Source organism: Phaethon lepturus, unplaced genomic scaffold (assembly GCF_000687285.1).
Source record: "Phaethon lepturus isolate BGI_N335 unplaced genomic scaffold, ASM68728v1 scaffold5446, whole genome shotgun sequence".
NCBI classification, from domain to species: domain Eukaryota; kingdom Metazoa; phylum Chordata; class Aves; order Phaethontiformes; family Phaethontidae; genus Phaethon; species Phaethon lepturus.
Genome location: NW_010546805.1, coordinates 12,672 through 24,480, shown reverse-complemented (window position 1 = coordinate 24,480; position 11,809 = coordinate 12,672). Strand labels below are relative to the sequence as shown.

At 40.0% G+C, this 11,809-nt stretch overlaps 1 protein-coding gene across 1 annotated transcript in view; it reads right to left on the bottom strand.

The window, feature by feature from the left end:
- Positions 1–7,368: 7,368 nt before the first annotated feature.
- Positions 7,369–11,809, bottom strand: part of HCFC2 (host cell factor C2) — a 15,336-nt gene continuing 10,895 nt past the window's right edge. The window contains exons 12-15 of the mRNA XM_010289424.1: positions 11,248–11,385; positions 9,709–9,894; positions 8,974–9,259; positions 7,369–7,905 (exon numbers count right to left, since the gene is read on the bottom strand). Of these exons, the coding sequence (XP_010287726.1) occupies positions 7,880–7,905; positions 8,974–9,259; positions 9,709–9,894; positions 11,248–11,385 (636 nt within the window). The 3' untranslated portion in view covers positions 7,369–7,879. The remainder of the gene's footprint in view (positions 7,906–8,973; positions 9,260–9,708; positions 9,895–11,247; positions 11,386–11,809) is intronic.

Below are 11,809 nucleotides of genomic sequence, written 5' to 3'. Positions count from 1 at the left end.
GCATGATAATGGACTGCAATGTCCCCTCTGACCCTCAGTATGTAAAAATTTAATGGAAAGCTCTCTAGAACCTCGGTGCCAGTTCAGCTTGCGCTGACATCCAAGGCCAAAAGCTCTGGGGGAGCAAAGGAAGGTTGCTCCCATGCATGATAGGTTCCAACTCTGTGCCAGCTGCATGGCGTTTGTTAAATTGCAGTCTCCAGGTCTGGCTGCGGAGGCAGGGAGAGGGGCGAGGCGGTGCAGAGCAGCTCCGAGGGAGGTGGTGATGCTGGCTGAGGAAATCTCCCAGGCAAACTGCCAGGGTCATTGCCCACAGTACCTTATTGCGGCACACTGGGCCAGAGGATCCATTTAGCAGGAGCATAGGACACTTCATTGGCTTTTGCACAAAAAAACTATCGAGGGTTTAAATCTGGTGGGCAGAGGAGCAGCCTTCAGGCTGCGAATCTAATCTGTGTGTGCCTCATGCTTAATCTAGCCCAGCCCGTACAGCATCAGAGGTGGCAGCTGTACTTTTAGGACAGAGCTGCCGGAAGGAGTTTGGTTTCTGGATAACAACCACGGTAACATAAGGCTCAGTGCTCACCCCAGAAGGCACATTGACAGTAGTGCATTGCAAACAAAGTTTTAGCAGGAATTTGCTCCCGGTCAGAGGCAGCCCAGGTTTTTGCTGCTGTTTGACGGGCAGACAGCTTTTCTCCAGAAATCGCTGTGCGCAGCATGAGTCCTCCCCTGCCACTGGGGCAACAGTGACTAAAGCTCTTTCCTGCTGCTCCTAAACTTTGTCACTGTGTCTTCTCTGTGCGTGACAAAAGAACAAAAAAGGGTTGTTTCTAACTCCAAGCGGTTCCCTGCCCTGCCTCAGCACACAGCTCTCCCCAAACTGGGGGGAGGGCAGGGACCTCGCCACTGGTTATAGCTTGCCCAGTGACAACTACAGCAGAAAACTAATTTCTTAGATGTATTTGCTTCAGCTGTGTCTTTAGGTTGGCAGAAACAAAAGGCAAAACTACAGAAGACCCTTTTTTAAAATCAACAAAATAATTCAGTAAATAAGGGCAGGGAATCTGTCTGAAGTGACATGACTGCTGCAATGAGAGCGTCTCCCCCACAAAAAGGACACAGAACCAGGGATGGCAAATAAAAGCAACTTCCAGCTGCACACCTAAGATTCACGATTTGGATACAAATGCTGTATCCCTCAAAACACAACTACAGTTAAAATGTGGTCACCGCTTTACGCAACAGCAATTTAGGAAGAGTATATACTATTCTTACTCCTCTCTGCAACCTGTGTGAAGACAAATAGTTGACCCTATCAGAGCTTACGTCCCATCACTGGCGAGGAGCACGTAGCGCAGGTAAAGGACTCTGGGATGCACAGGTTTGTTTCTGCAGCGCCCGACTCCTCGGCCCCGGCCATGAAATCCAAACGCGCCCAGATGCCCGAGCTCCCTGTGTCACTTAACGCAGCGGGAGAAGCAATCTGGTGAGCAGGAAGCTGCCTGGAGCCAGCCAGTAGGAAAAGCTAAGCACGGAGGGAGAAGGGGAAGGATCCGAAATCTCACCTCTAGCCAGCTGGAGAGCATTTCTGCTATGGTGAAACAGGCCCCGTCACTTTGGGATGAGAACAGGGAGACTGCGGGGCCTGGGGAGCGCTGCATCAGAGGACGAGTTCGCTCTCTATTCAAAACCAGCAGCAGCAGCCACGTTTTGCAAGCCAAGCAACTGAAACTTGCCCAAAGTGTCTCTTGCGTGGATGCGGTGAGATCAAGTTCTATACCCACCAGAAAAAGAAATCGTGACAATAATGGGCAATTTTGTCTTGTCTGGCTTGACAGCGCCCATGTTGCTTCAGATGGCTCAGCAGCACCTTCCTACAGCAACTGCATCTTCCTAACCGAATGGCAGCACAAATACAAGCAGCTGATCTCAGTAATTAATCTGTGAATAATAACTACATAAATAGTCTGCATTTATACCAAAACATTTATGCTATAACATAAATAGGTGAAACCTCAAACTATTCAATTGAGATTTCAAGTTGTCCTTTTTTTGTTTCCCCCCCCAAGACAGTTGTTTCAGAGCATTGCTCCTAAGCTCCGGACATTTTCCTTCCAGAGCAGACAGCATATAAAGTCAACATGTAAAAGTCTCCTCCCTACTCAGCAAAGTCAAATGAAGTAATAATTACAAAGCTGCTACTAAAAAGAAAAATTTTGGGTACTTCTTAATACTGCTCAAAGTTATGACCTACTACTTGTACCTAATAAATTTTTGTTAAAGGGGAATCGTCAGCACTGCATGAAAGAGAGAGGTGGTTATCCTAAAAGGCAGTTAAGAGTCCCTGGCCAAAGCCATTTACATGCGAAAATGCAAACAACAAAACCAAGAAACTGGTGGTTTTGAACCTCCTAAGGTGGCATACACCCAGTGTGCCTCTTTTAAGAATTACTTGAAAATAATTGTACATTGATAACTTCCATGTGTAGAGAATGGTATTTTGTAATCTCATTAGATACAGATATAGCTCTCTGAACGCTACTTACCATTTGGCACACACTGAAACGCTTTGTCCCTCTTTCTCTTTGAAGATAACCATATCCGAGCCTTAATTTTCATTTTAAGGAGCTGCTGTACCAACTTAGCAATTACATCATATATTAAAAGCAGATGCTTGCGAGAGGCAAGAACCCCCTCAATAAAACAATGACAGCAAACTAAGCCCAGCCCCCACTGGTAGTTTTGGGGTTTGGGTTTTTTTTTTGTTGTTGGCAGGACTAGAAGTTCAACAAGTAACGCAAAGTACTTCAGGCCTTTGAAGGATTTCGGGAACAGACCAAGGAGCCACTTACCCCCTTTTTAGGGGCCAGGTTTTCATGACCTAGCATTAGGCACATACGGATGGAGTTAGCCAAATGGGCCCACTAGCTCACAGCCATCTCTTGGGCCTTCCTCCCATCCCAGTCCTCTTCTTCCTTCCCCCTCTCCTCCCTTTCTTCTGCTCCACTGCTCCTGCCTCTTCGTGGGGCTGATGAGCCCAGCAGAGCAAACTCAAACCACCTCATATAATCCGAAATTAAACAGGGTGCCTAAAACACATCAGCATCCCTCTGCCTCATGCCTTCCAGGCACAAGTCTCCCCATTATCCGTTCTTTTTCTCGGTGCAGCAATTCCCGCTACTGTCGATAGCGGCATGGCCAAACAAGGGCTCTTCCGCTTGGCTGGGGGGTGTGCGGGCAAGGAAAGGGAGGGAGAAGGGGGCAAGAGGGGCTGCGTCTCCAGCACCAAACCCCACGGTCCTGAGCACCCGTTCTGTTCGCAGCCGAGGCTCCCCCCGGACCCCGGCTGGGGGCTGACATTTGCCAGAGGCTCTTTCGAGTGGGTTCAACCACGGCCCCTTGGCATGAGGAAGACGGGAGTGTGCCACCTCATGGACACTGCCGAATCGTTTGTCCTCGGGCCAGGCAATGGCACCTGGGCTTGGTTTGTGATTTTCATAGCGGTATTTCCCAAACCAGGCCCGTGTAAGGCCACAGCAGAGGTCTGCAGGTGCAAGAGAGAGAAATTCTCTGGCTGAGACCCGACACCGTTCGTTCGCGCTGGCACTTGGCTGTGTGTCCAGCCTACCCCCCCCGCCCCACCGCACGTCTCGGGGATTTCCTCTCTCTGGAAGAAGCGTTGGAGGTGCAGTACGCTAAAAGCGCATTCATGGAGAAAGAGGATCCGTTTTAAGCTCTCCATCCTGCTACTTTCAATTAACTTCTGGAAATCCTAGTAAAAGGGATCTCCACATAGCTTCAGATCAGTGGAAAACACACCAAAATGAAGATTTCACAACGACTAACAGGAGGAGGAACACATCAACTGCTAACACAATGCCAGCAGTCAGTGCTCCACCCCTGCCCTGGGAATCTGGACATGCTCGTGTCAGAACTGGAAGCCACAGAATAAAAGTCCTGGCCTCTAGCTGACTAGAAAATGTTATAAAAATACACCAGGAACCAGCTAACACTATAAAGAAAAAAAAAAAGTGATTTTTAAGTTAAATTCATACAGCAAATTCAAGTCTGCCTTAAAGAGAAAATAACTCTACTCTGAGAAGATTAACAAAATAAAAAGCACAATGAATGAATTCTTTACTGTTTAGGTTTTCCCATTTGTTTCCCACTAATGCAAGGACCACAAATAATTGAAAATAAGACAACAACAGTTACTCTATTATAATAGCTAGGAACAAAAAGGAGGAGTCAATTTGAAACTGCTAAAAGCTGTCTGCTCCTTCTGTGAAGTCTCTTAGAGGCCTAGAAACAATCCTGTAGGTCTTTCAGTTCACTCGCTCCCCTCTGCTCCTCTCTATAAACGTGTATTACTTACTGCCCCAGGAGTTCCCCTCAGCCAACTGCCGTAGAAGTTTAGCCACCTGCCCCAAGACTGACATTTTGAGTAGAGCTGGACACACACGCAATTCTCACACCTTTTCAACGAACAGTCACAAGGCAACACCAAACCCTTTGTCGCTCATTTTGAGCAGCAGCACCATAACCACAGTATAGACAGGGGAAGTCATTTCAAAATTGCATTTCAGAGGCGGTGGCCAGTGAGCTGCACGGCACAAAGGCACAAAGGGGGCAGAGCGATGGTAAAGATGCAGCAACTGCAGGAGAAGGTGGGGTGGGGAAATTGGGGAACCTCAACTAAGAAAAAAAATCCCCATGAGGTAATCGAAGTAACTTGGGAAATCATTTTTATGGCAGAGTAATACTCGGTATTACAATGCTTACAATTAAACCCTCTCCCCCACCAAAACAAATATACTCGCTCTCTTCTCTGTATCATCCCCTTTTCTAAAGGGCAGAAATGTGAAGTTTGTACATGTATACCTTCGAAAAAACAGACACACTTCAGTGTTTACAATGCGTTTGATAGGACAACCACTTTATTACAAAGAACAAACAATGCTTTGAAATAAGACTGATCAACTTGAATTGTACAAAATGTCAGTTTCCTTGTAGAGGTTATTAAGTAACAGGCTGTAAGACTAAGTTCACGTCAAATTCGCTATCCTGAAATATCAGGCAACAACAGTAATACTTACTATATCTTCAGAGTTGATGGCATGATCATGTGCTCTACTCCAAACTACATTCAAAAAATATTGCTATAATTACTTTGAAAACACAAAGTGTAGGTTATTGTTCACTTCATTTCCACTGTCACAAGAACATTCTTAAGGTGAAGTTGTAGCAGTGTCTGCCATAACCGGCATGACTGTCCTATACTTATACAGTCACAACTTCCCTAAGGAGTTTAGTAAACCTAGACATTTCTACAATATGGATACTGTCACCTGATAGATTTCAGCTTCTGTTACATGTCCTTTAGCGATATATGAAATAAATGGACGACACAGATTCTCAAAGAGCCGATGTCAGCAGTCTTCCAAACAAATTTAAAATTGAACAATCAATATTTGTCTGATATCTAGTTGATAGGCAAACAGGTGGGATTTAGACATTATAAATACAGTTCTAAAAACAGACCACAAAGTGTATTTTACAGCGTGTACCACAATTTCATTTTAAAGTAAAACTGTGAGGAACCGAAGATTTGCATATGATCCCTATTCAACATCACCCAACTTGGACAAAGAAGAGAAAGTGTCATCTTATGTCAAGTCAGCTGAAGAAAGCACACTTACAAGGACATTATACTTTCATCGAAAACGCCACAGTTTTACCCTTTGGTAGTTGTGACATACCCACTGAAAAAGAAATTGTGCAAAGCATGTGAAGCCAAGTGCAAAAAAACTCCACCCAGACATACCCAACAGAATTTATTCTTAAATAACAACTCTACAATCACAGCTATCAACCAACAAAATCAAAGCCACAAGTGTTTTCTCTAAAGGCTTCTTTCACAGTACTAATAAGAAAAAACAAGTTCTATTCTTCTAGTTAACAGTTCAGGTGTATGGTATTTTAGTTATCAGACAGTATTGGTAGTGAGATCATACCTGATGAAATGGACCATTAAAACACAAAGATTTTAAAGCCAGTTAACTTCAGGAAAAGTCCTATACATTCATACTATAAACACTGTTTAAAGTGAATCTGGGATATCTGTCATTGTCATAAACACAACATTTTCCTCTGGAGTAAAACGAGATGTATTACTCCTGTGCCACAATTAACACTACTGTAGCGACTTATGGTCCCCAGCACTTTTTATATGCTATTATAGCATGGGATGTGTTGCGATAAATTAAGGCTGTATCAGCACTTCCATTACAACCCTGATTTTCAGGGTAGCTAAAAAACCTGGCTATTAAATCTGCTCTGGGATACTTGAACTGTTAAATCGCTAATATTTTAGTGATACTTCTCCCACCAAACCAGGCACATCATTTATTTTAGTTTATATATTTACAAATGCTCTTAAGACAAATTTAACTGGCAGAGGCAAGAAATTCTACATTGACGTACAGTCTTTTGGCATTTGGGGCAAAATTAAAGTGCAAAGTATAAACTTCATTGCACAGTAAATAATTTAGATTTTATTTTAAAATAAATCTTATTTAGGTGCCTCAGTCTATTCACCTAGTGACCTTGTCCAACTCAGCCATTTTCCTCTACACTTTGGTAAACATAGGTTTATATATAGATACATAAATAGCATTTAAAATGTTTACCTTTATTTCACTACTGTGAACAATTTTTTTTCTTTTAGCATAGGAATGGATCAACCTATTCCTAGAAGTAATGCTTGTTGAATTATCAGCTAGCTAGTTAATGTAAAATGATGCATAGTAAAAGGGAGATACTGAATTTGATTGGTAGAATATACTGGTAAAGCAAACAAGCACTTAAGAAGATTAACTGGAATAAATATGTTCAAAGTTGCCATATAATATGTGCAAAATTGCTTACCATGTATTCTAAACTTTGGTTAAAATTTTCAGATTGAAGTTTTACAGAAACATTATGGAAGCAACACAAGTGATTACAAACACAGGAATGAGGTAAGTTATTATTAGTGCAAAAAGCAAGCATATGCTAAAAGCAAAGCATATGGATTTAAAACAAAAAAAAACAAAAACAAAACAAAACAAAAAACCAAAAAAAGATAATTAATCTCATGGAAGTTTTAATACAAGACCAGAAAGGTCTCTTGTAAACATTGGTATTTACAAGTTTAAGATTTGTACAACTACAAAAGGATAATTCTAAATACTAGTAGTGCATTTACAATGGATTTATGGTTTTTGTAATAGGAGAAATGACTACGTTTATCTTTTTCCTTTTAAATCTTCGGGGGATATCTGTCAAGATTAAGGTATTTGTTACAAATAGTAGAAAAATCATTTCTTTACAAAAAAAGTATATATTAAAATATTTATACATTTTAAGTTACTATATAATAACAGGAAATTTTTGCCCTATACTCAGGCACCACAGTGAAGAATGTGGTATAAAGAACTGAAGCCAAACAGAATTTGCTCATATACCAAATCTTATGAATTATCTATGCAAGATCTGTAGCAATCATGGGGACTCTACATCAAGTATTACGGCATGTACCAATTATTTATTTATTTATTTTTAATTTGAAATTGTGTATTTTCTTACATTTTAACTACCACTACCAAAAAGCACTACTGGATATGAGTATGGTCCTCCACCCCACCATCTTCAATATAGTTTCTATATGGTACTCATACCTGAGCAAGGCTGTGTAACGCTGATGTTTCAAACATAAAAAAGGTTATATATTTTTAAGATAAAAACAATGCAAAAATAAAATATTTGTAGCATTTACAAATAGTACAACAGTTACATTAAACACTACATTCGAAACTTGAGATTCATTATGTCGGTTCTACTTTGAGCTTGATGTTTTCATATCTGCAAAAAGAAGGAGACATTGTTAAGCGTTTCCTAATTTCACAACCTGTACAGGGTCCAACACTTTCAAACAGCTACTGTTTCAGAGTTCTGGGATACAAATCATGGTCAAAGCCCTTCCCAGGTAAGGGTTAAAACAGTATTAGGGAAGACAACTTCTTCATTGTTGCTCACCACCTTAGGAAAACACATGTTAAAAAACAGGCAGTGGTGTATTCAACAGTTTGCTTCCAACCACACCCTGTGAGTCATAGCCTACTACCAGAGAGGTCAGCTAAACCCATACAACAGTTCATTGCCCGCCAAAGGGGTAGCCACACTCCCCCGGCTCTGCCCTTCCTAACCCTCCTCCATGCTCACAGGACCTCTTGCTGAGCAAAGGCAGCTCCCAACTAGCAGAAAGCTAAGCCAGAAAGGGGAAGGAGTAGCACGAGAGGAGAAGCCAGCAAACCTTCTCATTTTGAGCCCCTGGATTGGCTTAAACGGTGAGCGAGAACTGATCAGGCTAAAAACTAAACTTTATTTTCATCGGTTCCCATCCCCAACTCATCATGAACTTGTACAAATTCAAGCACAGGGATAAGATGACAAAACTTCTGGCTGTAATACAGACTTTGAAGTGTGTGTGTGTCACACAAATGCACCTTATGTCACTTTATGAAATTTTTTTCTAATAAGGAGGGAGAAAAGATTGAAAAAAACCCACCTGACTACACCCATGTATGTAGCTGGATTACTTCTTATTAGAATAAAAAACTTTTGAGCTGAAGTGAAGCCCAGGGAAATCAGAAGCTTACCAGGCTTTTATTATTTGAGGGACTGGGTAAGACTGAATAACCAACATTTCAGTACTTGCTTGTCTTTGCTTGTGAACAAATATAAAATGTTTTTTAAAATGTGCCAAATTCAACAACTAAGTTTTAAGAAAACTCCTATAAGGAACAAAACAACATTTCAACAACTTCACATGCACTGCTGAGTAAAGTGTTCGTTCTAGAGACACAGTAACGCCATTTCCTCTGCCACAGCTACAGCCCATTTAAATGCTGCATCTGACACTGACTTTACCTTGAAGCCATCGAACTTGTGTGGCTGGTCCGTATCCTCTCTCATTCTTTGCAGAAATTCTGAACACTATAGCAGGTCGGGAAGTGTAATCAACATGAGCATTTGAAAGCTGGGCAGCAGTCACTATACATGATGTTTTAAGACCACAGTATATTCTCATAAATACAAGCTGACTTGGATTTTCCTGTAATTGTGTGGAACGGATTGCTAAGTAGGCAGAATATTCTAAAATATTTCCAGAGGGTGAAGCAGGAGGCTCCCAAGAAAGATGAATACAGTCTACACTCTAAAGAAAAAGGGAGAAAATGCAATAGCATGTAGGTAATCATTAGATACTTGAATACATATATATAAAAATACAAAAAACCCCCTCTAAAGACCATCTGAAAATTCTAACCTAAGATCATCACTCTTTGGAGGTAAGGATGTATCTTTTGACTTTTTTTTTAAAAAAGCACAGTAAACCCCTATAGATTTAAGAGAAAATCATGGGGAAACTATCAGATGATTAAGATGTGTATCTGGTAACATGATCATTAAAGTCTTAAAATAATTCTTTATAGTAAATTTCTTAAAGATAATTACATTGAGCAGAATTAACCAAGTAAGCATTTGACACTATTTTATATGACAATTTTACCTGAAAAAAACCCCAACAACAAAACCAAGAGTTCTGAGATTAAGCTTGTGACCAGAATTTTATACATCAGAACTAGAATTACCTATATTTCTCACCTTGGTGATTTTGACTGTTGAAGGAGCTCCAGGAAAACCCGGAATACAAGTCTTGAATTCACTGATTTTACTGAAAGGCCCAATACCACAGCCATTAATTGCAGCAACTCTGAACCTGTACACTGTGCCTGGAAAAAGATCCTGTTTCTTAAGTAATCTGTAGTCTGGTACATCTGCACTTTCCATCTGAAAACAATGCAACATTTGTGTTAATTTTTAAAATATTTTAAGCACAATTAGCCTAAAAAATATGAAGTGGGTAGTGATAAACTGGGATTAATATATTTAATTGAAACTGAAAATCTAACTAATACTTTTGTACTTAAATCAGAATTTACAAAAAGGTTCTGACTGAGACACTATCTCACCTCAAAACAGCTGTTCCAAGATGCAATATGAGACTACATCTCTAACCAACCCCCCCATTTTTCAGTCATTTAAATTGAACTGCACCTCTTGGTTATTTTTACTTGGGTAAGTAAAAGCAAAGTAGCGTTTCCAACAGTATAACTTATGATTCCATTAGCATACTCTTCTGTCCTAAAAAATATTTTTCTTTCAAGAACAGTTATTTCTATATTCCTATTCCTGCAGTTGCGCTTTGATGTGTAGGTAATCAAAATGTTTTTAAAGAAAAGCACTGTAAGTTAGTAACAAATAGGTTTCTGAAACATTATGTGCTACTGTACTTCCACATTTAAAATATGCATTGATGCATCCTTGAAACTTCCAATGGAAGTATTTTCTTTATGAATAATGTATTAGAAACCACAATCAATGTAAACACTGTAAAGTGTACTACACTCTTTAAAACCAAGATACACAATATTTGTAGTGAATTGCTTCCAAAGAAAGTGTTCTGTTCTTTTGTTTCTGTCTTGAAAACATATACCCATAATTTTTGTTTCTAGTTCACTAGGACATCATTAATTTATACTTTCACCATCAAAACTGCAGCATTTTTGTAAGTTTCACACGAATAACATTTTCCTATATAAACTTACATGTGCAACAACATTAAATTAGAGAAGTCTAATACAAAACCCACTACAGTTCCATATCTAGTCTTTTTAAACAGCCTAGCCTATGTCTTATTAGTCTCTAACCATTTGTAAGCAAAGATTCTGGAAACAGAGAAGAAACCTTGATCGAAACATTTCAATGCTGTACTGAAATAACATCGTAAAAAGTTGTGGCTTTTTTTTTAGTTTCTAAGAGTTTTTACTGGTTTGAAAGTTCACCATTTAAAAATCTTTCCTAAGGCTAGAAACAGAAATATGGAAAGAATTAGCAATAGCAAAAATAAGACATTCCATATTATCATACAAAAACAACAGAAGAAAATTCATGTGACTTAGGAAATAGTAAAAAAAGGTCAGCAAAATACATGAGGAACTACTGGTCACAAAATACAAAACTCCTACAAGCACCAGATCCAGCTGCAGTATCAGAAAATCCCACATTTTGTTGTCAACCATATGAGCAACAGATTCCAAAATATGTATGTGCAACTTATGTCAGAGAAGAATTAGCAGCTACCTTGTTAGGGATGCTCAGTGTTTCCTCTGGCAGCAAGTAGAACTGGCTCACCACAGCGCTGTTGTTCTTAAAAATTCCAACATCATACCACTGCCGGTCTCTTGTTTTCACCGGTGCCATCTGTCTTTGTGGAGCTTTCTAGTATTTGAAGAACATATTATGTAGACTACCCATACTTCAATGTAATGTCAAAAAAAAAAAAAAAAGACAACTCTAGCATATGTAAGACAACCCCCTTTTATGCTAGTGTTACTTTCTTGTACTTCAAATGAATATGCATATATTATTAAAATACTGTTCAAAACCAACTGGTTCTTATACATTGATTTAGACACAGTCCATCATTCAAAAAAAAAAACCAAACCCAACCAACAGCTGGGATGTCACCTCTTGACATTCTAGTTTAAAGAGGGAGGGGAAGAAGTTTAAAGCTGTAGAACTAGGTGTCTGTAGCAGCATGTAGTTGTGAGTTAACTTCACTCAGAGGTCAAGAAGTTCCACAGCATAGTCCGGTATCAGTAGCTCTACCTGGCATTCAGCTATACCTCAGCCCCAAACACAC